General features: G+C 38.9%; 1 protein-coding gene across 1 annotated transcript; it reads left to right on the top strand.

Annotated features, from left to right (window-relative positions):
• Window positions 1–278: 278 nt before the first annotated feature.
• On the top strand, window positions 279–26,036 carry CIP2A (cellular inhibitor of PP2A). Its single transcript, XM_085072952.1, has 21 exons — window positions 279–909; window positions 1,932–2,079; window positions 3,372–3,484; window positions 4,947–5,041; window positions 5,681–5,777; window positions 6,694–6,816; window positions 6,968–7,110; window positions 7,796–7,871; window positions 8,982–9,209; window positions 9,703–9,862; window positions 10,697–10,838; window positions 11,626–11,725; window positions 12,622–12,740; window positions 15,284–15,476; window positions 17,658–17,732; window positions 17,816–17,926; window positions 18,667–18,863; window positions 20,715–20,828; window positions 22,651–22,733; window positions 23,235–23,374; window positions 24,428–26,036. Exons 1-21 carry the CDS (start codon window positions 670–672, stop codon window positions 24,596–24,598), a joined length of 2,868 nt encoding a protein of 955 aa, XP_084929078.1. The 5' UTR covers window positions 279–669; the 3' UTR covers window positions 24,599–26,036.
• Window positions 26,037–26,221: the final 185 nt, after the last annotated feature.

Raw genomic sequence — 26,221 nt, 5'->3', positions numbered from 1 at the left:
GGTGGCTGGGTGAGTGCGTATGTGTCCATTTCGGGGGGTTGAGCAGTGCGGGGGCAGAGCCCCTTGCACACGCGGGAGGTGCGAGCACAGGGTGTAAGGAAGCAGACGGTGCAAGAAGGGCACGATCCCGGTGTCAGACGGCACTCAGTGCGCTCCAGCTGGAGGGAGCGCCAGGGAAGGATTCCCGCCGCAGCGCAGGCAGCGGGCAAGGGCGCTGTGCCCACAGCGGCCTGCGGGGGTCCCTGTGCGAGCGGGCAGCTCCCGGTACGCCGGTTCGATCCCCGCCACCGCCACGGCTTCCCCGTCCCGCCGGAGAGGCCAGGGAGCCACGGGCGGGAGGGGAGGCTGGCTGCTGGCCGGCTTTAAGCCCTCCCCAATAGGAGAGGAAAGGATGATGCGGACTAGAAAGCGAGCAGGAAGGCGAAGCAGGGCTGTGAGCGCCGGGTGGGAACCGATGGCAGCTCCACCGGGAGGCAGCTCTCCAGAGGTTGGGGAGCTGGAAGATTCAGCTTACCCCAGCCACGTACAGCTTCGCTTAGGAAAAGTATCTCTGTGCATCGCCCCGACGGCACGCGAGCGCTGAAGGCGGTGTCACCGCCCCAAGCGGCCGCATTCCCTGGCTCCTCCCTCTCCCGCCGAGCTGCTGCCCGCCTCTCTCCCTCAAGCAAGATGGCGGCGGCGGCGCCTCCCGTGGTGCCGCGCGGCCCCGGCGGCCGCTCGCGCTCAGTGGTCGGTGCGGCAAGATGGCGGCGGCGGCGGGAAATGCGAGCGAGCGGCGCGCGCGGAGCGGCTGAGCGCTGCGCCGCCATGGACGCCCCGGGCTGCATGAAGGGCCTGCTGCTCGCCGCCGCCGAGTACCGCGCCGCCAAGACACCGCACAGCGCCGCGCTCCTGCAGCGCAGCCTGGAGGTGGGAGAGGCGCCCGGCCCGCGGGCCCGGGGGAAGGAGGCATAGGGGCGGCTTATTATAATGCTTTATGGTGTGTCTGTGTGTTTACGGAGGTGGGCAGTAAGCTTATATGTACCCAGGTTAAGCAGGTAGTATGTGTTATGAGGGACTTTTTATTTATGCATCCCCAAAGATCTGGCCCACGAGGATAATTTGTTTTCACAGCTTAAAAAAATGGAGTTTGAATGATGAACTGGTCTTGTGTCTGGAGTTTTCCAGTTCCGTGCAGCACGTATCCAAACGTGGCTTCTGCTAAGGAGCTGGTGCAGTGCTTTCCCCTGACCTCCTCCAGCCTTGTGTACAGCTTTTGTGGTGGCTTTTGACTGAACTAATCTGCGAGTTAAGGTTTTCAAATACAGACTTATGTTAATTGCCAAAATGTTTATATGAGAGTTAGTGCCTAGCTTCGCTTTTTTCTCTGTATCACTTGTAAAGAGACACAGAGGGAATGTGCAAATCCAACATTATGTGTCTCCAATATGCAAAATATAAATCGTGTCTGCCTGTATTGATGTGCAGGTGTATAACTTTTGGTGTCCTCTTACAGAGGGCTCCCCAAGCTCGGTTTCCATTTTTTCATGCCAGTCACAGAAAACAAAACAGCCCTGTTTTGTTTTGCAGCTGCTGATCCTCCTTGCAGAGTGCCACCTTTGGGTTCCTGCCCATGGCTTTGGAGGGCAGGCTGATTGCTGTGTTTGTGTTGAGCAATCTGTTGAGTTGTTCTTTCACAATAAATAAGCCTGGTACTTTCCAAGCATAAAGGAATGAAAACCAGATTTTTTTCCATTACTTCTTTTTTTTTTTTTTTTTTTTTTTTTAATTCCAGCTAATGTGAATACAAATGTCCCATTGAAGTGGCACTTAGTTTCTCAGTTTGTCAAGTAGGACAAAATCTGTTTAATAAAACTCTGTGCTTTGACTTCTGTGTTAATTACATTGTTGCAGTTGAGTAAGTAGGGTTGTTTTTCTCCTTTCCTCTCCAGGTTATCTCTGGACTGAAGCTTACCCGTTTTTTTGCTTCACACCAGATTCTACCAAGTGAATGTCTCAGTTGTCTTGTAGAGCTCCTGGAGGATGCTAATATAAACCCATCTCTGGCCTTGTCTGTGGTTACTTTGCTATCACAGCTAGGTAAGGTTTGCATCTGAGCTTTTTATCTGTTGCCTGGGCAAGGGAAGATAAGACAGGTGCTGATTCTGTGGTGTGGGTGATTAATTTCTTTGAAGAAGTATACGGCGTGAAAGATGAAGTATTTTTCACTGTAGTGGAGTGCTTGGCTAAGCCACCTGTGGATTAATTCTCATGTTATATTGCCATGAGAAGCATATTTGAAGTCATCCCTTGTGAAATGACAATGATCGTGTTTGTCAGAATTTGTTCCTCCACTGGGTAGGGTGAGGAATTATTCTCTTATCCTTTATTTTTGGAGCTGGAACAGACTACCTTTTTAATCAAGTGAGAAACCTGGCTAGGGGGTGCAAAGATAGGGAGAAGTCATGCCACAGCAAACAACTGTCATCACCTCAGTTTACCTCTCTCACTGGAGTGTTTGCTGGCAGTGTGTGGCAGTGTGGGCTCTCCAATAGCCTAGGCCTGTGTGCATCAAGTTTCCCAACTGCAAAAGAGGTTCTACTGCCTTTTATATGTGTCTTGAGATGTCCTTTTTTTGTTGGTTTTTTTTTTTTCTCCCCTCTACTTCATGGAAGTGGGACTTCAGTGTTCAGGGACATGTGCTCAGAGCACAACCTACATATACAGGGGAAAGTTATCTCTTCACTGCTTATTTTCTCATCATATATGAGAATTCAAGGATTCAAGATTTGAGTCCTTTATGATGCTCCATTGTTTGTCTTCTCTGATTCATGGAGTTTATGCCTCTCTGAGCTTCCTTTTACATTTTTAGAACAGTTACTGTAAAATTGTTGCTGGGGTTGGGTCTGGAAAATTTTAAGAATTAAGTCCTCTTCCAACCCTATTGCTTTATCTGTTTTGCTACATCTCTTTTCAGCATTGCCTAAGCAGAACTGGCTTTTTATTTATTTATTTATTAAACTAATGCTAAATAACCCTATCAAGTTATCAGTTTAAGTCTACTTGTCCACCATAGCATGAAGCAAGAAACTGAGATCATTGAGTTTAAGATCTAAAGCCTTTGAAATGCTGGTTTCAGGATCTCAGGACTGAAACTTGGTAGGTAGGAGGTAGGCCATTCCTTCAGTGTCCAAGCATCTTATGGAAATGAATTAGTGTTATAATTAACTGTAATGTTTAGAAGTAAGGTGGAGAGGAGCTGTCACTTATTTGTAGTTACCTTTAAAACATACATGAGGATGTGGTCAGAGACTTTGGCTTCTGCTTAGATTGGTAGCTAATACAACTTTTTCTATTAGATGGGGATTTTCCTAATAATTCTTAAATTCCAGCTTCAGACACCGAGACGAGAGAAGCTCTCCATGACACCTACAATCTGACCAGTGTGCTGGCAGGAGTGGTTCATCGAAGCTCTACTAATCTGAATGACCCAGTCTTATTACAGGTAAAGGAGCTAATACTTAATATTTGGTTACTGTTCCACAATAAACATTATACTCTATTCATATAATAACTTTTCAAAATCTCTATTGGAAATAATGTGTTGAGGGAAAGTTGATCTTGGCTGTGTGCTTTGCTGTACAAGGTGGGTATGACAGGAATTTAACACTTTTATAGAGTTTTTTGTACTCTCTTTAATCTTACTGTGCTTCTTACCTACTCTAGTAAAAAAAAAAAAACCAAAAGACAACCCACAAAGCAAAAATAACAACCAAACAAAAAAATGCAGCTTTTAAAAAATTGTTTCAAGAAGTCACTGCTTGAGACATCATCAGATTGTTTTCCAGTTGAGGTATTCGGTTATCTCTCCTGACACAAGCCTGTTTCATAACACAAGCCTTGAGATCATTTTGTCTAATCAGTACTTTGACAGGTAACTGTGAAGGAGGAAAGGGAAAGCTGTGGCTGCCTGTTTTCAAGGGAGGTTTGTAGGGCATGCATGGTCAGTGCATGGCCTCCTCCCTTCTGGTCAGTTCCATCTGCCAGTGAATGCCAGGGAGTGTACTAATCAAAGCTTACAGTGAATGACCTCACTAATTTTAACCTGTCCCTAAATATTCTTTTTTTTTTTTTCTTTTTTTTTTTTTTAATATGCACAGGTTTTCTCCTAAGCTTTCACCAAGTACTTGCTGGTTGCCTGTTGTCACTTGTCTGTTCCTGAAAAGCAGAAAATTAATTTACTAGTAGTCCTGTGGCCCTTGTTCTGTGGTAAATGAGTCAGGCATCTAGTAAAGATCACTTTTCTCCTGTTTTGCATATTTCTCAAAGCACTACCACAAAATTTAGGGATCCAAGTGACTGGCCAGTCAATGGGAGAGATTTTGTAGTCAACAGATCTAATGTTAAAACCTTGAAGCTCTTAGGTATTTAAATGGTGTGAGTTTAACTGCTAACCTCTTCTGTGATTTTTGTCATGTTTGAGTCTATTGACTTCAGTTATGTGCCCAAAAAGTGTTGTATGAAGGATTTTGCTTCTCTTAGATCTCTTGGCAGCCTTTACAGCAAACCTGTTTTCCTAAAAGCATCCTTTCTATAGGTGGTTGCTCAAAGTGCTTTTTGGATTTTGATGAGACTTCTAGACCTTTTAATAGGGCAAAGCCTGTTTATCACTTACAGAAAGGAGAACTTGCTGGTGAGGCAAAGGGGAGAATTGGATAGGCTGAAAAGGTAATTCCACTGTCAAAAGAAAATCTTAATAATATTTTTCTGCTTTTAAAAAGTACGTAGGTATGGTATAACATTAGAATGTGCTTGCAGCAGCTTGTGTAATTGTTACGTTAGAGTCTGAAAATGAATTCAGTTGTGGTGTCTTGATACTTGTCCTTTCAGTTTCATCTTTGGTAACTTATAACATTCCTCCTGCTGTGCTTTAGGACAGACATATGAACAGCTTTCTGTTTCCTCAGGGTATTCAGCTGCTGCAGAGACTAACCTACAATGTTCCAGTCTTTTGTGCTGGTGCCAACATCGATGGATTAATTTCATTTCTAATGCATCGTGTGTAAGTGTGTGCTCAGTGTCTTTTCTTATGGGAAACAGCAAGCTAAATTTCTAAATTTCTGAAAGCCATTAGAGTACTGTACTAACCTGGTCTCCAGAGCGTGCTGTGGCATTGATTTCTCTGAAGTTAACACAGACTTTCCTTTGAAAACCATGTACTTGTTACAGATTGTGAAATGCAATGATTGTGGGACTTTGGGTGATGGAATATTAATTGGCCTCTTAGCCCACCCCCACAACTCTGGGAGCAGGGAGCTAACGAAGAGAAAAGCCTGGAGGAAATTCATGCTTGTCACTAGGAGCAGACTTGTTAGGTTAGATTAATAACATTTTGATTCAAGTGTCCTTGTAAGAAGTCCAATGAGTATTAGAAGTATATGCAATAAATGACCTCTGATAGCAGTGCTCTCTGCTACTTCAGGGGTTTTTTCACATGTACTCAGTTAAAAGCTGCCCACACCACATGGATTACAATCTGAATTTTGCTTTGCTTGGTGAAATGGTGTCTAATTAAAAAACAACTCCTGCCAAAACACAAAAGTCCCCCAACCACCCAACTCTCCTAGCCCCCACCCTACAATTTCTTGTAATTGAATTCAGAATGCTTCAATAAAAACGTCTTTTGGGCTTTTCTTTTAAGTCAATCCACTGAAGATGAGTTAACAATACCGTGTTTAGGACTCCTGGCAAACCTCTGTCGTCACAACTTGTCTATTCAAAGCCAGATAAAATCTTTGGTAAGAGTTTTGCTTTTGTGTCATGATTGTCTGGCTTAAGGATAAGAGCTAATTGAACCTAGACTTTCTTTCAGCAATGATAACCCTGACCTGCTTGTTCTGCCAAATAGGCAGTTGTTTCATGTTGGAGAAAATAACCAGCAGAACAGGAAATTGGGTATTCTGTTTCCTTTGGTACATTGCTGTGTTGCCCTGGTTTGTGTAATGCATTTAGTTTTTGCTGCTGTTCTCTGCAGCTGAAAGGTGAATTTAAAATTTGAGCATTCTTCCTTAGAAAAACTAACTGTTGTTAAAACACAAAAAAAACCTGTTGTTTGATTTTTGGTAAGCAAGAAAGAGATTTGCCTTTCAAAAGATAAACCCGTAAGATAGTACTGCTCTTCATCTCACAGCCGTTGAATCCTCAAATATATATACTTATCTAAACTACTTGGTTCCCGTGTCTTCATAAATCAGTGCAAACATTTTATTTTTTATTTCATAAATAGAAATTAATCTACATAGCAGCAAATGTACTGTTACCTTGGAAGAGAGGCAGAGGGCAAAAAAAAAGGAGGAATTATTGTCAGATCAGATCATTGAGCAGAGAAGGGATGGGAGTCAATTTTCAGTGATTATTTTCTCTTACAAGCTTTAGCAAAATTACTTTCTCATCTTTCTTTAAAATGAGGATGGAATTTCTTCCTTGGTTGGTTCTTTGTTGTTTGAGGGTTTTTTCCTCATTTTTCCTTGTACAGGTTAAACAGAGAACATTAACATCAATGCCAGTATTATACAGTATAACAGCAAAATAGCTTTCCTAGAGAACTGTTACCATACTAGCCTATTCTTGTATTATTCATGGATTATTTATAAATATGTAAAATCTGTAAGCTTGGTGAGTTTGTATTACCTGTGTTTCTCCTTTTTGCTGTAGAATAACGTGAAGAGTTTCTATCGAACTTTAATAAGTTTCTTGGCCCATAGCAGTTTGACTATGGTTGTGTTTGCACTTTCGGTGTTATCAAGCCTTACCCTAAATGAAGAAGTAGGAGAAAAAGTAAGTGAGTCTTTGAAGTTTGTTCTATTCTTAAGTTGTAGATAAAACTAACTGTCACACTAGCCAAATAAAATTTTAATTCCAGCTAGTTTTAATAAGCAAGAGACCCAGCAAAGTATGTGCCTGCACATAACTTTCTTCTTCCTTTCAGCTCTTTCATGCTCGAAATATCCATCAGACATTTCAGTTAATATTCAATATTGTTGTAAATGGAGATACTCTCACAAGAAAATATTCTGTTGATCTACTCATGGATCTTATGAAGAACCCCAAAGTTGCAGATTATCTTACCAGGTATGGCTTCATTTCCTAAAAGTAGAAGATATTTTTCCTAAGCTCTAGTTCAGTTTCTTTTCTCTTTGAATTCTAAACCAGGCATTGTGGAAGAAAATCCTAAAATGCTATTTGAATGTTGCTAGTTGATTATAATTATAACTGCTGTATCTAAACCTGAAGGGTCGCTGGGTTACTAGTTTGACACAGAAGTGTGAATCAAAACCTTTTTTTTTCACTGTCACTGAAGGAATATTGAATACCATGTTCTGTAATTCTTGGTCTGGGCGGTGTTGGCAGAGAGAGAACATGAGTAGCTATCCTGCCTTTTGCAGTGCTATATAATCTTCAAGTGGAATAGTATGGTTGAAATTGTAAGAAGTAACAATTTTGCGGGGGGAGGGGTGTTACAGAAAGTAGTTCTGTGGATTCAGCTAGCAGAATTTAGTTGCTGATTTTCAGTCTAAATCAAGCAGTATGAATAGCTGAAATATCATAGCTTATTTTAAAGAATTTGCTTTCAATCTTAGAATATTTTTCATGCATATGCTGTTTCAAATAGAAATTAAATTATCAAAACCATCACTACTTGAAGTGCTTGGGGGTAAGAAGGAGAATAGGACACTTTTATTCATCGTTTGGTGTAAATGTCTAAATGTGGTGAAATTTCACTGTTAATTTTTTTTCTTCTCTATGCATGCTATAGATACGAGCACTTTACCTCTTGCCTTCGTCAAGTATTAGATCTTCTTCATGGAAGGGATCCTGATTCATCATCCAAGGTATTTATACTTTTTCAGTTAAAGGCTGAGAGGCTACAATCCTAATCTAGTTCTTCTGTTGTTACAAGTAGTTTCCTTATATACTAGGGTTGATAATGAAGTACTTTGACTTCAGGACTCTTAAATGACCTACGGTATTCGCCAAGTTTATATTTTCTAGTTATTCAAAAGGCTGTCAGGTTGAGTTGCTGATGTTGGGGTTTTTGCAGACTGTGTGTCTGCGTTCAGGCAACAGAAGTAAAGGCAAAAAGCCAACATAAACACCTTTTGTGCTTTGGCTAATAAGAAACTTGGGGATCTACCAGGAATGCAGTGTATCCCACTTCGCTCTCTAAAACTTGAATTAATACTGCTGAGACTTCAGCTGATGATCAGGGAGCCCTGATGCTAATTTCTAAGCTTTAGGAATAAGTTGATAATAACTCACTGTTCAAATAGATGCCATGTGTGTTTAAGCAGTGAACTGTTACATTCAACTTTGTCTCACTACCACCTTATGTAAATGAAACATTGGCTGTCACTAAAGACTAAAATATGAAATGTGAAAATGATGTGACTAAATGTATCTGTGAAACAGATCTGGAGCTTTTCTTAATGGTACGTTACATACTCATAAAATATGAATATGTAGTTAATAATAGATGCTTCTATTTCTCTCTGTATGATTTTTGTTATTGTTGTTTATTTGGTTTATTTAGAGAGGCATGTTAACAGGAGTTTTCCAGGATGGTTTTCTCTTTGTGCATGCTCAGAGACACGTGCATCCATTCCTGTCTCAGAATGTTTTCTCTTCAATAGGTTTCTTCATGCTTGCACTTTTTACTATATACATGTTTGCACTTTTTACTATATCACTAGCCAGCAGTCATGTCCTTTAAAAAAACAAAGAAAGCAATACACTGAATACTCTCACAAGCCTTTGCCAGTCCAATGAACTGTTTCTAGTGCTGACTTGACTTTAAAGAAAGAAAATTATTCCTCAGAAACTTTAAAGTGTTAAAAGGAGTTGCATAGAACTTGCATATCTCTTTAGACTTGTGTTATGGGAGTTGCAGTTTCAGTATAAGTTCTGGATTTAAAAGGATTTGAACTCTTTTTCACTCCACACAGATCTTAGAGCTGCTGCTTGCCTTCTGCTCTGTGCTAGAACTGCGTCATACCCTGCGGCAGGCGATACTGGAACCAGCTGGCTTGCCAGTCTCTGCAAACACCAGATTTGTGACTCGCTCTAAGAGTTTTGAACCATCTGTTGCATTGGTGCACTTGTCAAACCAACCATTGGAAGGCTCTGAAGACTGTTCAGGTCTAGCATTGCAACTATTCAAAGAGATTTTTGAGGTACCAAGACTGATAACTGAGTTAAAAGAGCTTCTTAGCAGCTCTTATTTTTCAATGATTTTTAAACAACTACTATAATTTGACTTGAAAAATAGCACATTAAAAAATTGCTGTAATAAACTTCTTGGTAAAGTAGTTATGTGGAAATAAACATACTTTGTAAAACAACTGTTCTTTTTAAAGACATACAAGAGTATTTTAGAAATATGTCTGTGGTGTAAGTGGAAGACATGGGAGTTTATGAGGTCATTAGGTAGACAGAAAACTATCAGAATTCCTTTCTAGGACTTAGAGTAGTGAGGAATTTCCTGCTGTTTCTGTTCTCTGCTAAACTTCCTCCTCCAGTATGATACTGGTCAGCCGTCTTAAACCTGAAATTGCAAGAGGCTGGGAAAGCAGGAACATAGGCTGGTGCAGGAAGGGGTAGAGTAAGCTTGGCTTCCTTCTGCTGTATTTTTAAATATTGACATAAAATAAAATGTCTGTATTACAGGATGTTATTAACAACAGGAACGGCGTCTCAGCAGAACACTTTATGGATCTTTTGCTGCCGGTTCTTCTTGATCATCTTCAGATGCCAGAACAGATTGTGGATGAGCTATTAGTGAAGAAAAAGTGTGAAAGAATTGTCAAGGCTATTAATGTCCTGACAAATATCCTTTTTATGTGCCTATTGGCAGCTGATTTATTATTCCTCCACCATGATCTGCCCTAAGATGTTAGAAGACGTGTCCATCTTGGGTCACTTTAATAGCTTCTAATAATAATAATTTTACTTAGGAGTGTCATCTTGAAAGATCTAAAGTAGTTTTCTAATTGCTGTGAAATTATTTTGTAATACAGCGATGCAGAATAAAATGTTGTGGCTATTCAACAGAACAGAGGCACTTTGCAGATAAAAAAGGAAGATGAGTTTTTTCTTTTGAAATTGTGTGGGGAATTTGGGTGGCCATCTTCTTGATCTATATCACATTATTGCCTAGCTAAGTCAAGTGCAGCTCCCAGCCAAATATGATGAAAATTTAGACCAGAGAAACAAGGAAAACTAATGTGGAATGATAAAGTTTTACTCTCCTCTTTGAGTCCTTACAGTCTGCAGTAAGTTTAGTAAGGAGGATGTGACTGCAGGGTGTAGTCCTGCATCTAAGCTGAGTTCTGTGAAGTCTCTGCTAGCTCGCTTCTGTGTAACTGGGTCTGTTATTAGTGACTGCCTGGTCCCTGCCTTTTGTTCACTGTTTCTTTATGTCACCCATTTTATTGTGGTTTCCCTTAGCTCTCTGTTTCCCATAAGTGTGTGTATTAATTGAAAAATGAAGCCTTCTTGGCTTGGGAGTTAGGCATGATTTAAGTGGTTTATGTAGTTGGGTATTAAAAATATTTTTGGAGGCTCTTGTGCTTTGATTCACTACCTTTTTTGTCCTTTATTATTGGAAAATGTTGCCTTTTGGTGCCAATACCTGAGCATATTTATTCTTGACTCTGCCTACTGCTCTGCAGAGATGACATACTGAAAATGCGTGTCTCGAAGGTGCTGACTGCCAGCCAATGCACATGTCTGATAGAACACCAGTTTCCTTATAGTGGGATTGATACTGGTTTTGGGACAAAGTTGGTGGATTCTAAAATGTGGTGAGTGCACACATTTATCAAAAATCTAATTTAGCATGACTGGTGTGAGAGTTGGGATACTATTGCAATGGAAAGAGTATGGTAGCTGAGTGTACTGTTTAAATGCATATAAATCAATATTGGTATTAAGTCAAAGTTAGTATTTTTGTGGGAATAAAAGATAATCTTTCTGGTCAGTTCAATAAGTAAAGCCTAGTTTGTACATTCAGGTAATGTTCTTGGCATAAGCTGGAGATGCACTTATGAAACAGTGACCTTAAACCTCAGGCAGTAGTTCAAGCTGATCCAAGTTGAAGCTTACCAGAGCTGCTCATGGCACGTAATTTTTCATTTTGATCTTACGCAATCAGAGTTCAAAAATACCACACATCAGTATGGGGGCATTTGTTTCACTGAAAATGAAATAAATATTCCTTCAGCTTATTGTCATTAACCAGAATGGCAATATAACTAAGAGTTAAATGGCCAAAACCCAGTGAAATATAATTGGATCTATAATTAAACCCTGCTCATTTTCAACCTGGAAGTGGTTTTTTTTTGGTCTTCATTGTTACCATCCTTGGCACACTGGAGAAGCTCAGGCACATGTCAAAGGAACTCTGAACTCTGAAAAAAGATATGATCTCTTTGGTTTTATCATTGTTGTCTTGGTAGACATTTTTAATTTCTTTGTGAAAGTATTTATTAATTTTTTTAATTGACTGAATTTGTCAGTGCTGATTTGACAAATCTACCTTTTTTTTGTTCCCCCCCATGCAATTTCCATCTCTGCTTGGATGTTTAAAAGCAAACTTGCTGCTGATATTATTTTGAAAACACTTGATCTTATGAGCAGATTGCAGCAGGATGTACCTGGTATGAAGGTCAGCTTCTACAAAATGTTACAGGTATTATTTTAAAATGTTTTATGAAATGTATCTGTGAAATAAAATGTTACTGTACTACAGTAGTTTTAGTTCTAAACATTTTGCCTGCTTATCTCTGAAATGGTAAAGTTCCTTGGAAAATACAGTCCCTTGTGGACAATTCTTAAAAGTTGTTTCACTGTTAGCTCTTCTAAAATAAGAGTAGTTTGCTTTTGCTCCAGTCATTTGTTTCAGTAGTGCATCTGAAATCATACTTCGGCTGCCTGGTAAGAATTATCCTTTTAAAACTGCATTATGACTGCAGTTTAGAGATAGCTAAGTAGAAAACTGTTATCACAACAATACAATTAATTGTGGGGTTGGTTGCTATTAAATATGTGCATCTCATTTGGAACTTTGTATGGCCAAAACAGTTTCTGGTACCTACTGGTCAGATGATACCTTAGTAATTTACTTTGTATATGGAAAAACAATCCAGATAGTCAAACACTTCTTGCTGTTTTGGAGATTTTTCATTGTAGAATGGGAATTGTGTAATTTAATGGGTAACAATGAGTTTTACAGTCCTCAATAAATCTTTTAAAAACCTCAGCTTGTGACCTTTCATGTTGAGTATCAAGCACTTGAAAACTTGCAGGAATTAACTAGTCTCTTTACCTCTTGTGCTGGCTTTAATGGGAAAAGTGGTTTTAAATACTCAGCAGTATAGACGATTTTTTAAATCACTTGTCTTTTGTTAACTTCAGGCTCAGGGGCTTAGAAGGGCAAACTTTAAGAAGGTAACTGAAGTTTTGAATAAAACATTTCTGTGCTCATGGGCCTTGATACTGTGATGTTTTGGTAGGTTGTGTTTGGTGGGGTTTTTTGTTGTTGTTTGCTGCTGTATCTTGTTTTGACCAAACTATTTTCTTTGTTAGGATCAACGCTTGATTACGCCTTTGACATTTGCTTTAACATCAAACCATGGAGAGCAAGTCCAAGTAGGACTTAAAATACTGTTTGAGGCTGCACCCTTACCAGATTTTCCTGCCATAGTGTAAGTATTTTTGTGATACTCTGTGTAACTCTGGTTAGATTTGACATCTTTATGAGCTTAGTGATATTCATGTTTTTTGGAGTACTATTTTCAGCTCTATTTTCTATCAGAGGTAGAAACTTAAGAAAAATTGTCTTGTTTCTTCTTTATGTGCACCTATGAGACAGTAGTGATCCTGGAGGCCAGAGGAAGCCATCCCAATGCTGATGGCTGATGTAGCATTCATTTTATGTCAGATCCTAGATAGCACAGAGTGATTGACTTCTGTCCCTAAGTGCTCATTTGTCTGAAGTCTGTGCTTGGAATTTAGGTTGCATCTAAATATTCTGACTATCAGGTTTCTTTTTACTGAACTGTCAGACATGTCATTCTTCACTTCCTAAAGCTCTGCTCACCCCTTTGCAGTAGCTTCCAAGAAAGAACAGATTAGGATAAGACACAGGCAGATGGTAGTTCAGGTAGTATTTAGGGTGATTTAAACAAGGAAAAAAGTATTGAGAAACTCTGTTTTATAGAGTCCTTATTTCTTGTAGATGTAATAAAATACCAAAAAAAAAGATTTTAAGTTGTATCACAACCTGGTGTTGAACCAGACAGATGTCAAGGGCAACAAGTAAGATCATTGCATCAGCAGCTAAAGCCAGACTATGAAAAGGAGTGCCTTTCTGCTGAGTGGGGCAGGGGACCTGTTGACAAAGGGCATGGAAAAGGTTGACATACTGAATGTCTTTCTTGGTCTTCACTGATATTCTTTGCCTTTGGGAATCCTATGTCCCTGAGAGCAGTGGGAAAGCCTAGAGGAAGCAAGACTTACTCTGGGTGGCACAGGGTCAGGTTATGGAACATTTAAACTAACTGGATTTACAGAAGTCCATAAGACCTGACAGGATGTGCCCTTGAGTGCTTAGGGAGTTGCCTGATGTCATTCCAAGGCCACTCCAGAATACCTTTGAAAATTCATGGTGACTGGGAGAGGTTCCTGAAGACTGAAAGAAAGCAAATGTAACTTCTGTCTTCAAGAATGGCAAAGATGATCTGTAGCACCCTGAAGAGTACTGATGACAGGGCAAAGGAGGTGATCATTCCCCTCTGCTCAGCTGTGCTGAGATCACACCTGGAACGTTGTGTCCAGGCCTGGGCTCTCCATGCAAGAGAGACAGGGACATACTAGAGTGAGTTTAGTGAAGGGCCATTAAGGTGTTTGAGGGATGAGCATGTGTTATGCAAGGTGAGACTGCAAGAGCTGAGCTTGTTTACTTTTGAGAAGACTTGCGGGGTTCTTATCAGTGCGTTGAAATGTCTGATAGAAAGGAGCAAAGGAGATGGAGCCAAGGTATTCTCAGTGGTATCCATTGACAGGATAAGAGGTAGGCACAAATGAAACATAAGAAAAAACCTTTTCAATTCCTTTAATTATCAGAAAAGAAACCCTTTTACTGTAAGGGGAGGTCAAAATGGAAAATGTTGCCCAGAGAAGTTGCAGAGTCTTCATCCTTTGAGAGATTCAAAATTACGGGTCATAGTCCTGGCAGCCTGCTAAGAGCAGGAGAGTTGAACTAGGTGGTCTGTAGATGGGTCCCTTTCAACCTTAATTATTCTGTAATTATATGGGTTTGTGGATATGAGAAGCATTTTTATAATGGCCAGTAACGAATAGTCTGGCTGAAAGAATGAAGGATCTGTACAATCAAATATGTCTGGAATTGTACAATGGAGTAGCCAAATAACACATCTATAAATGCAAGTTAAAAATAGTCTTTGCCCACTTAGGAAGCAATTGAGACAGCTCTTCAGTGAAGTGGTTGGCATAGTTTAGTAATTAAGGAATTTATCAAGAGGAAAAAATTTATGACTGGTGCCTCTAAAATCAGCTCTTCTGATTTATCATTCTTATTTGAAACATGTTATTGTACTTGCCTTGAAAATACCAACCACAATTTACATAAAGACACTGGAATATAGGTGCTGTAATTACTTTTTTTTCTGAGCTTTTGAGTTCTCTTCCCTATACAAATTTAAACAGATTGCACTTTTATCTGCATACTTACATTTTGGTTGAATCTTAGAAAATTAAATGTGCAGTACACAATACAGTATTGTAAAATAGAATTGCAGACAAGGAAAAACAGGCTTATTGGTAGCAATCTACCTTTCTTGATTCAATCTTCTTACTTTTATGCCCCATAAAAATTCTTATGAAATACTTTCTCAGGCTCCTTTGAGACAAACAAAACAGCGGCCTAGTTCAGTTGAATAACAGGTGAAGTACACTGTTTCACAGATTCATGATCTGTTCTGCTCAAAAAGTGCTGAGTACCATGCCTGTTCTGACTCTGTATTTGTCTATAAAGGTTAGCCATGGTATTTTTTCCCCCCTTTTTCTGTATCTCTGGCCAATTTGGGCACATGTCCAATACACATCTTCATATTCTGTGGTAGTCACAAATGTGACTGTAAATTTTGTTATGAAATTGTTCTCCTCTTCAATTCTTGCAATGATATTTGTAGCAGGTTGTGTTATTAATAGCCTCCTGTTTATACAGGCTGGGTGAAAGCATTGCAGCAAATAATGCCTACAGGCAACAAGAAATGCAGCACACAGCAAAGAGAATCCAAATGCAGTCACCTGTGACCAATGCTGCTTCAGTGAGGTGTTCTTCATCCTGTCCTTCAAGTAATGAATCCAAAGCTTCAAATATTGAGGAATTAATACAAAAACTTCATTCTGGACTAGAGGTTAGTAGAATTTAAACACCCTTTTGAAATATTTGACACTTTTTTTAATGGGAGGGACGGAAATTAAAATGCAAGTGTCGATCTACTGTGTGTGTAACAGTTGAGTTTGGTTTAGATTCCTGTCTATTTGAACTATGCTCCTTTTACTGAGCTCCTGAGTAGAATTCTGAGATGTTATGTTGAGCTACACCAGAAGGTAGGGCTCCCTATTGAGGTCCCTCTCCAGGGGTTTGCCACAGTCCTCTCAGCTGTCAGATACAGGGGCTGGAGGCAGGTACAGCCCAGCTGCCTAGACTTGCTGGGACACCTACAAGGAACTTGCTCCCTCTGCTTCCTAAGAAATAGCCTGTAATAAAATAGAGATGTTACTCTGCTTTAGAAGAGTGTGGTGCATCTCTTGTGTGCCTAAACACACATACTGACATTTTCCTTTTGTTGGCTGTAGCTTTGCAGTTCTCTTCCTGGAAAGGTGCTGTTATTGTTCCTGACGACAGTTTTTACTGCCCTCTGCAGCGACTTGCATCATGAATGAGACACTCAGCCAGGCACCACATATTGCTGCTTTGTGGGCCTCCTGGCAGATGGATGGCCTCTGCCATCCTGCCTCTGCCATCTCCTCTTTCCCTTTTCTGTTCAAAGCAAGTTAGCTGCTTTGCAGCTGCTTAAGACTGAGTGATGGATTGTTGATTCTATTTTCTTTTGGCTTAAAAGAACAGTATGCAAATTGGGAAAAGGAATAGAAAGGTTCTTGATAACAGCTTGATATCTGTATTCGTGGCTTTGCCTCCGGCCTTAGCTTTGCAATTCTCATATCTTTGTTGTAACTGATAAAAGTGAAACTCAGAGAGCTACCAGTTCCATTCAGCTGCCAGAATAATAGTGAAAAAGGTCAGATGAGTCTTCCTTGGCTTGCTTTTTACTCTGTCACTGAATGCTCCCATTGATCATCCTTTTCAGGACAGCATGTGACAGTCTGTGGATGCATTGCTGTGTTTATATTAATGTAAGTCAAAGCACCCACAGGTGCCTACACAGCACTAGTGCAGCATCCTCCAGTAATGTGACAGATTGTAAAGCTGCTTCGACTTTTATTTTTTTTAGAGGAGAAAGTTGTTGATTAATTGTTGAGTGATTCTTTTCTTAGACCTTCTAATTAGTAATTAAAAATCAATATACATGTTCACCTAAAATATCCAGTACTTCATTTCCATGTGACTATTGTGTGAAGCTCAAATGCTTGTAAAAACATAATTGAGAAAACACTTTTTATAGTATTACTCTACAGAGAAAATGAAGGGAACATAGAGCTTTTCTCACAGTAGTCATTTCTATGTCCTTGAAGATATTTTAAGTGTGGAAGTAGGAAAACAAACTAATTGTTTCATACTTTGGGGACAGAAAAATGAGCTGAGAACTGGAGCTACACAGGGTCTCCTGTTAATTTGGAAAAACCATTCTTACATAGTGGTTCAAGATGGTGCAGATATGGTGGCTTTTCTGTAGGTGTTCAATGTATGAACAGCTGGCATAGTTTGCACTTGGTCATGCATCAGTGTCTATGAACAGCTGCTCAGAACTGGTGTTATAGCAGCACTGCCTAAGGGAAAAGATCCTAAAATCATTAAGTAGTATTCTTGCTTGGCTCGGGCATATACTTTATAAACACTTAGGACTTGTTGTGCCATACATGGTACATTTCCTCTAGTATGTCACTGGGTTAACACAGTAGGTTCTGTCCTCCAAAGTATCCTTTCAGAACACTTTCCTGGGCCTTTTCTGTTAATTTGTATGTTGAGAAGGCCACAGAGGATGAACAAGGAGTTTTAACCATATGCATTTGGTGCTGTTAATGTTAGGGCAGATTACTTTAGGTGTCCTATGAGGGGACTGCTAATTCTCCAGCAAACATTAAACCAAGGGGAATGATTTTAGAGTGGTGATTTTACCTTTTTATAGTGCTGGACTAATATTCTTATTAAGCCTAACCAGTTTAATTGCTCACAAATTTTCCACAAGAGTCAGGTGGGTATCTTTGAGTAGACAGCCTCACATACAAAAATGAGAATTCAAAAAGCTAGTAGGCAGGTGGAGCTTACAAAACTATTGAGTTTTTTAGTTACCTGTTGGCTGTGTAAGTAAATACAAATTTCCACTAACTGTAATTGGGAAACATTTCCACAGATGAAGGAGCCTTTGGCTGATGTGAGAATATCTGACATAATGGATGTCTATGAGCAGAAGCTGTCGGCATTAGCAGTGAGTACAACCTAACACACATTGGGATGTTGCAGTTGGTACTTCCAGAAAATGTTAATGAGAAATGTTCTGCCTATGTACAGTCTAAAGAAATGAGGCTGCAGGATCTTCTGGAAGTAAAGGCAGTAGCTCTGGCTCAGGCTGAGAGGATGATGGCTCAGTACCGCTGTCAGAGAGCCCAGGCTGAGTCTGAGGTAAGCAGGCAGAGCTCAGAGGTGGGACTGAGGAATTATTGTCTGTGTAGCTTTAACTGTGATGGCATGTGGATACTGTACTGCTTATCTGTAAGCTGTGCTTATAAGTTAGGGCAGTCTTAATTTTCATCATGAACATCCTGTTTTCCTCTGGGTCGTTCTTTGGCACAGTTTTCTTTAATGTCCTGTCCCTTACAGGAATTCAACAAAACCGACTTACTGTGCTCATTATCTTTGTTAACCATTAGTGTTAATTTTGTAATATTAAAAATTAATAAAGCCACTTACTAGAATTCTCTATAGAATTTGCTTGTATATGAAGAATTGTTTCCTGTTTGTGCTTTTGAATTCACTTGTCAGAGATGAACTTTCAAATAAAGCTTGCTTCTGTGGGGCATGTATTTGAGCTGTACATGGAAAAGTGAGAATGATTTCTATTCTTTAAAGGTTATATTAAAGATTGGGCTACAGATTACTAAATCCATAGTTAAAATGTATCATCTTTTACTTTGTTCTTCTCTACATAGTCTATAAATGGAGTGAAAGGAATTTAGTGAACAAATTAATTTCTAGTTAATATTAGGTGAGAACATTTGTTTTCTTAATGTAGATGATGGCATTTTGGTCTAAGATCTATGGCCTCAAGCATGCCTATTATAACTTGTGAAACAGAATTCCCTGTAATGGTGTATGTGGCTTTTTATTTTCTTTTTATTTGGGGGGTGTCTTTCCACTCAAAGGCAAGAACTCTTGCTGCAATGCTGAAGGATGCAGAACGAAAAAATGAAGAGCTTAACGATTTGCTGAAAGCTCTACAGGTAGAATCTGAAAGAGCACAGACTGATATTGAACAGCTCTTTCAACACAACAGGAAATTGCAGGCAGTTGCTGAAGAACATGAAGTACTGAAAAAATCCTCTCTAGATCTTCTCCAGAGGTAAGGCATGTAAGATCTCTATACACCAACTTCATATTCAAAGTGTGATGATGTCCTTTGTTGTGCTGGCACATCAGAAGAGTAATGTTATATGCTGTGTCATGTTTTTAAGTGAAAAGTTCATTATTTTCCCTTTCTTCTATATGCATGTAAATGAGGTTAACTTAAGTGATTCAAGAACTTAAATTTACATTTTTCAGTGGAATGAGAACTGAATTGTAGGTACTGAAGGTCCAGTTCAGGAAATAGCAGAAGCTTTGTATAAAAGGGAGCATTGTTCTCCAAGACACAGAATTAACAATGCCTGGTTTTTGTTAGCATTTTACCATGTTCTCAGTGTCTTTCATCTTATGTGCTGTCTTGATGACAAGTATTCTGGAGAAACAGCCAATATCAGTATGTTTGCATAAGTTAGGACTTTGAACCTTTGGTCAAGTCTGTACCAAATTTGATTTACATTAGGTAAAAGTGAGGTAGGGAGGAAGGAGGCAATTTTGTGTCCTGAATTATTTATAAGCACTATTTCTTGAGGATCTTAAGCTAAAAAGAACATGTGAGACACATAAAGTACACAAAAAGAGAAAATATTTGAAATTAGAATGTGCTTTGGAAGAATAAAGGCTTGAAAGAGCTTTTGACTTCTGTGAGCTGTCACATGAGCTGGTCTGGTCACTAGGTGTCAGCAAGGCAAAGAAACTGATCAAATTGAAAGCAAGTTTCTTGCTTAATGGGAGCAGGCATTATATTAGACAATTTTGAAGCCATACTGCTGCCAATAAAGGAGTCATTGAGGGAGGAAAAAGTATAAAACTTTTCTCCATTATAAGATTTGTTGAGTAAGTGTCTAATATGGTCATTGTGGACATGCCTCCAATTTTGCTAGAATTGTACACGGCCATACACTTTGTGAACATGTGTTTGACTAATTCATGTGAAATAAATCAGCCTCAACCTAGTAACTAAAAGTTTTAAATTCTCTAAACTAGGAACAAAACTTTCTAATCCTTATGAAGTGTTTGTAAAACAAAAACTTGCTTTCTAAAACAATTTTAATACTTCGAATACACTGCTTCTTAAAAATAATCAACTAACATCAGGAGAGAGAATTTGCCTTTTGGTAGGAAGGTAGGAAAATGTTTGCTTAGAGCATGAGATCTGCCTCTTAAACCTGTATTAATTGCACACTGCATTGTCTTTAGTATGTTCAGCTTTTAGTATCATGAGACAACTGGAGGTCATAACCTGACTTAAAAGGTCCCTTAAAAGATGACTTATATACACAAACTATAATGGATTAGCTCTTTGCCAATTTCTAAAGGTATTTATAGTTTAGTCAATTCCTAAGAGTTTTCTACTGAAGGAAGGTTGCTTCCTGATCATAAATAATTAAGAATATGTAAGGGATCCTCTGAAGCTTGGCTGGTTTGTTTTTTTTGTTTGTTTTCTTCTTCCAAGTCAAGCATTGGAACAGGCTGCCCAGGGAAGTGGCTGAGTCACCACCCCTGGAGGTATCTAAAGGATGTGTAGATGGGTCATTTAGGGACATGCTTTAGTGGTGGACTTGGCAGTGCTGGATTAATGGTTTGCCTCAATAATCTAAAGGGTCTTTCCCAACATAAATGATTCTATGATTCTAAGTATGTTCATTTAAAAAAACAAACCCAAAAGATCTAACACACCAACAGGCAACTCTCACCAAAAAAAACCTCACAAAAAAACAGAGCAGCCCCCTTTCCCAAAACATCTTGCTTGTTGCTTGAGTGGGATGATTGCACAGATCACATCAAATATTTTTATTTTACAAACTGTTTAAGTAAAAGCTCTCCAAAAGCAATTACGCTTCATTTATAGGTATGAAACAATGGAAAAACAATATAAAGATCTACAGATTACATGCAATTCATTAAATAAACAAGTGGAAGCAATGAAGAAACTAAATGAATCACTCAAGCAGCAGAATGACAGGTAAGTTCAGGCTTGTCTTTTTAAACAAGTTAAACAGTAAAACTAAATAGCACTTGAGTCTCAGTTTTTCAACTGTAATATCTGAGAAGTGAAGTTAGAGGGAGCCAAGGATGCTTCAGGGTTGGTTTATATGTTTATGTTGGATGAGAATCTGTAGTAGTGGCTTCAGTGGTTTATTTTGTTTGCTGCTTAATTGGTTGGAGGTGGTGAGGGAATATCCACAGACTTCAGTGATAGTAGGAAGAGAAAGATGATGACGACCCAGTTCTTGGGTGCATTTGGGAGAGTGTGGAGGTGTCATTTTGGTTGTTGAAGTCTTAAATGCTTTTATCACCCAACGATTTCCATTTATTCCCGTTTAGCCTGCAAGTTTTCTCTTAATGTCAGATTGGGAAAAAACAAAACAACCAACCCTTCTAAATGAACATATTTGAAAATTATGTTAGAAGTCATGATGGTTGGTGTTCTGCCTGTGGTATAAAACATTTTTCAACCATAAAATTAGCATTAGCTATGTCTTCTTGAGGAATAATTATCATTTTTCCTTTTTGATGGCTTAAAATAGAGGTTGGATATACCTTTCACCAAGGTAACTAAGGGAATATAGGACTCTTCTTTGACAGATTGTATTTAATACATAACTTTTCAGAACATGTCTTTAAAGTATGTTCATAGGCAGGCCTTGTATTCAGTTGAGAAATAAAATGCTATTCTTGGTTTTACTTGCAAAGTTCACTTCACCCTTCCAGGCTCTTGTCTTGTCAGTAATCAGAGCAGTCCAAAACACTGCCTTGAGTTCTGATTCAAATGGAAAATTTTCATACTGACACTTCAATTTGCTACTAAATAAATTTGGCCACTTACATCCAGGAGTGCAATATGAAGCTCAGGGTAATTGGGGAGATATTCTGATGACAGCTGACTCTTGTTAAAGGCAGGTTGGAGGAGCAGTTATTATATAGATACTCTTGAACTGCCACAAAAATGGAGACCATGCAAATATATGTCCCTCCCTCTTGCTCGAGGCTGTAGCTTAGAAACTTGTTTGACAGGAAGTGGATAAACAAGTAAACAAAAGTGACAGAAGATGCCATCTAGGCAAGGCAAGTGACAAGTAGAATATGCCTTAGAAATTAGTGTAGCTGGTAATGGAAAAAGCAGATCAGCTTCAGAGAGTATAAAGAGCTGACGTTACAGCTGTACTCTTGGGAGGTGACAGTGCCTATGTATTAAATGGGTGTAGAAACTGAGCATTGCCCTAGCCAGTGTGAACTGAGGCAGGCTTGTACATAAGCTGTGGCATTATCTTTATGGTATGGTCATTTTTGAGTGTTGTGTGACAATTAGGAAGATATTCTGAAAGGTAGTTTTTGAGCATAGATGTCCTTGCATGGATAATACCTGAAACAGGTTATACTAATGGCATTGTCTCTTCAGAAGCATAGTAAGAGCTAAAACCCCAGCATCCTTAATCACTAATGGCAGGGAATTTTTACTTGTATTGACTGACAGTTTCAGTTCTGCCACAGTATTTTGAATGATTTGTGACTGTGATGAAAGGCACCAGTTTCTGGGTTTTGTGCTCCAGGTACCAGCCTTTTCAGTAGTTTCTACCATGTCAGAGAAGGACAGTGACTGTTTCATGGTGGTGGGAAGGAAATAAGATCTGTCTGTGCTCACACCCTAGCCATTCATAGGTTTGATGAGCTGAAGCTCTTGACAGCAACTGGAAATGATGCAAAAATCATTCTAACTTCTTAGGACAGGGAAATTGTGGCATATCTCATTTTGGTCATTAAAAATAATTTCTCTTCACTTTTAGGACTGCTGCACAGTTAGTAGAAAGTGAAGATCATAGAAAAGAATTACAGGAACAGCTACAGGAGAGAGATGGCAAAATAGAGAGTAAGTCACCTATCTAAAAGTCATTGAAGCTAGAGAACTATCTGCATTAACTACATGTTGTTATTATGGGCTCTAGATAAGCTGCTGTATCTTCCTGAGCAACTTGTAAATCTTAAAAGTTGGCCACAGATCCGTAATTTAATAGTTGAATGAAACAAATACAGATTTTAATTTTTTAGAAAGGATACATGAAGTCTATTTCCCAGACTTCACTGAAAGTCTGCATAGCATCATATGTCCCCTCAGGATCTTCTTACAACATGTCCATTAGAACTAATTTCTGTAGGAATTGCAAAATAGAAGAGCTTAATTTAATTCTTTCTGCAAATGACTGGAAACAACCACTAAAATTTAGCAGTAGGTGGCACTACTCAGTAATTCAATTAGCAGCCATGTTGAGTTAAAAAAAAATTAATTTAAAAAACCCTTGTTTCTCAGGCCAATGCATTATCTGTTTTCTAAGTTTGGCATCCAATCTTTTAATGTATTCATTTTCTTTAGCCTTGCAACAGAAAATAAATGTTCTGGAAGAAAAAATAAAAACTCAAGAGGAAGAAAAAACAGATATGGAACAAACTATCAATATTCTTAGAAAGGAATTAAGTGAAACAGAGCAAGCAAGGGAAGAACTGAGTATCAAGGTAAGGAATTCTTTGTGCCTGCATTTCTGACACTGGAGTTTTAAGTATCTGTTTAATTGATAGAGCTGGTAAATTGCTGTTTTGGTGGTTAAGTACCTGAAGACCCTTGAGTGGTCTATGTAGTAATGGACAAGAACAAATTCTCTCAACTTTAATTGTGTACCTCTTGAGTTTTAAGTCAGGATCAAGTTCTAATGAGGCTTTTTTGGGCATGGTATGTGAGTACATAAAGTTTGGAAGGGAAAAACCTCACCAAACCTGTGGCATAATGTTAAAAAACAGAGTCTAACACATTCCCCTTCAGTAGTTTTGACTACTGACAATGTGGATCAGCTTGCTTTCCCTCCTCTTCTCACATCCTGAATTAAGGTACATATGTATGCACCGAAGTGCACCTGGGGTATTTTTGATCTTTGAAATTCTAATAAAAAAACATTTTCATCTCCAAGAAAAGAGTCTTTTTTTCAAAAGAAAGACCAGTTGGACTATACCAGGTTAACAGGATAATAAATAATAAAAATAAATAACAAAAAAACCCCAACTAAATCCCCCAAGCTTCAGTGTATCCTATATGTCCTTGACTGCAGGTAAGACTCCCTGTTAAATAACAAGGCAGAGATTTATTTTACATGCAAACTGACCAGCAAATGTAAAATGTGCAGTCTGACAAACACATTTACTGTGTTCCCATTTCCTGGAAGCAAAAGCTTAATCTCTTCTGACAATATTATCCATTATATAGCAAATATTTTCTTTGTTCTCAGTAAATGTTTACTGGTGTGGTGCTTAAAATGAAGTGTAGATGGTAGCACAATGATAACAGGGGGGTTGGTGCTTTCCCATGGTATCCAACATTTTGCAGAATGGCAGTAGCTGTAATCACTCATGTGCACCAAATGTATAGCTGAGAGAGATTTCTGAAATAAACTTGGAATTTTAAAACTGCTTTTTAATTACTTGTTCAAGTTCACCACCAGGCCACTCAGCTTTTCTGTACTGTATGTTTTTCATTTGGTAATGGAGGAAACGATAACATTTTGTTTGTTTCTGCAGGCATCTTCTCTGGAAGTTCAAAAATCCCAGTTGGAAGGACAGTTGGAAGAAAAAGAAGCACTCGTAAATCTACAGAAGGAAGAGTTGGACAAACATGCCAGCATGATTGCCATAATTCACAAACTAAGTGGTGGCAAGCTAAATGCAGACACAGTGAACCTCAGTTTGTAGGGCTCTGTTTCCTGTGTTTTATGGATTCTTTTAAGTGAGCTAAATTATAGGGATGTCTGCTAGCTTTGTACACAATGCATGCAGTTTGACTGCCTTTTTGCATAATGCAGTTATTGCTTACAAAGGTCAGCAACAAAAAAAGAAAAAAAGTTGTCAGAATTGCTGAATTAAAGAGTTTTGTTGGAATTTTGCAAACTCAGTTGGGAAAGAAAGCATCATTAACCATGAATATTTGCTTCTGTCTAATGGGTTAAAAACATTTAATGTCAAGGTGAATTTGCAGACGTGGATTCTTTCCTTTAAACCTCTTGCTCATAGAGAAAGGGTAAGTAAATGTTGGGGGGGATTTTGTTGTTTGGGGTTTTTTTGTCCTTTTCTACCAGAAAATGCTTGAGTGAACAAATTCTAGTAGAAAATGCCAAGCATGTTAATAACTAAATTGATAAAGGCCAGTATGACTTTCTTAAATGGTGGGATGGGAGGGAAAAAACAGCGGGCTGCTCACCAGAGTAAGGCAGCAATATACATATCTGCAGAAAATGGTAAATGAATCTTTAGCATTTATGTGACAGAATCCAGAGTATATAAATATTGATTTTATTCTTTTTCCCCCTGGAAAAATGTGCTGTTTCAATATGCTCTTCTAAGCAAAGTGTAGCTGAACTCTGGGTTGCATAGCAAATAAATGCATGGATACATTAAGGTATTTTGACAGCATTTCTGTGGTCTTTCGTGGCAGTGTTTTTCCAAATGCTAATGAAGAGTGGCTAATGGAGCTAACAAAGAAATTGATGCCTGTTTAAAATTTTGTTCAAAACATATGTTTCTCTTCACTGTAGAAAAACCTGGAGATTTTTGTACTTAATTCATGCTGAGAAATACCTGTGTAAGGTGTTTTGGTTTTAGATATCTTGATATTATCAGTTCTGTAATCAAAATAATTCTGCAGTCAAGTTCCCTGTGCTGTTTTAATATTCATGTTATGTGCTGTATCCACTGTGCTATTGGACTTTTTTTCCCTTTCCCCACAGGCTCCTTCATTTAGTGCAGGGAGTAGCTGGCACCAGCACAACAAATAGCTCTCCAATAGAGTCGATTTTTAATTATCTGTGTCATGTCAGGTTGTCAATTGCCTGTTCTACAAGCAGGGATTTCTGTGCTGTCTTTGTTCTGAGCACACTCATGTCTCAATATCAGGCAGTCCAGTACTTCTTATCTGAAAGCAGCTGCCTTTTATTCTACATAATCTGGAGAGAGTTTTCTATTCAGCTTGTGGTTCTATATGGCTTTGTATGTTATTTAATTCATGAGTAAAAATACCCCTAAATGTGTATTTATTTTTCTCTAGTATGTGTTTTCTGTATTTGTTTCTATGCTGTCTAGTTCACTTTTGGTGTACTTACTGGGAAAAATGACATAATAAAGGGTTTGGAGTTGATGCTGCTTCATTATCTGCTGTGTGTTGTCTTTATCTTAGCACTCCCCTTCTCTTTAGTATCGATTCTGCATCCTTCGGTCTTTTTCCCTGTTGGTGGTTTATTTCAGGCTTTCACTTTCCCCTTCTCCATCTCTTCACTTCTCTTTCACCACTGATTCCAGCTGACAATGCCCACCACTTGCTTT

The sequence above is a fragment of the Lichenostomus cassidix genome, chromosome 1 (assembly GCF_008360975.1).
Source record: "Lichenostomus cassidix isolate B80296 chromosome 1, HeHo_3.0, whole genome shotgun sequence".
In the NCBI taxonomy this organism is placed as follows: domain Eukaryota; kingdom Metazoa; phylum Chordata; class Aves; order Passeriformes; family Meliphagidae; genus Lichenostomus; species Lichenostomus cassidix.
Note: the sequence above shows the minus strand (reverse complement) of the source record. Positions and strands in the feature narration are given on the sequence as shown.

Coding starts and splice junctions, on each gene's coding strand:
- CIP2A (XM_085072952.1), top strand. CDS start 670: ATGGCGGCGGCGGCGCCTCCCGTGGTGCCGCGCGGCCCCGGCGGCCGC. Junction 5,042..5,680: donor TCATTTCTAATGCATCGTGT/GTAAGTGTGTGC, acceptor TTTTCTTTTAAG/TCAATCCACTGAAGATGAGT. Junction 17,927..18,666: donor GAGCCCAGGCTGAGTCTGAG/GTAAGCAGGCAG, acceptor TTCCACTCAAAG/GCAAGAACTCTTGCTGCAAT.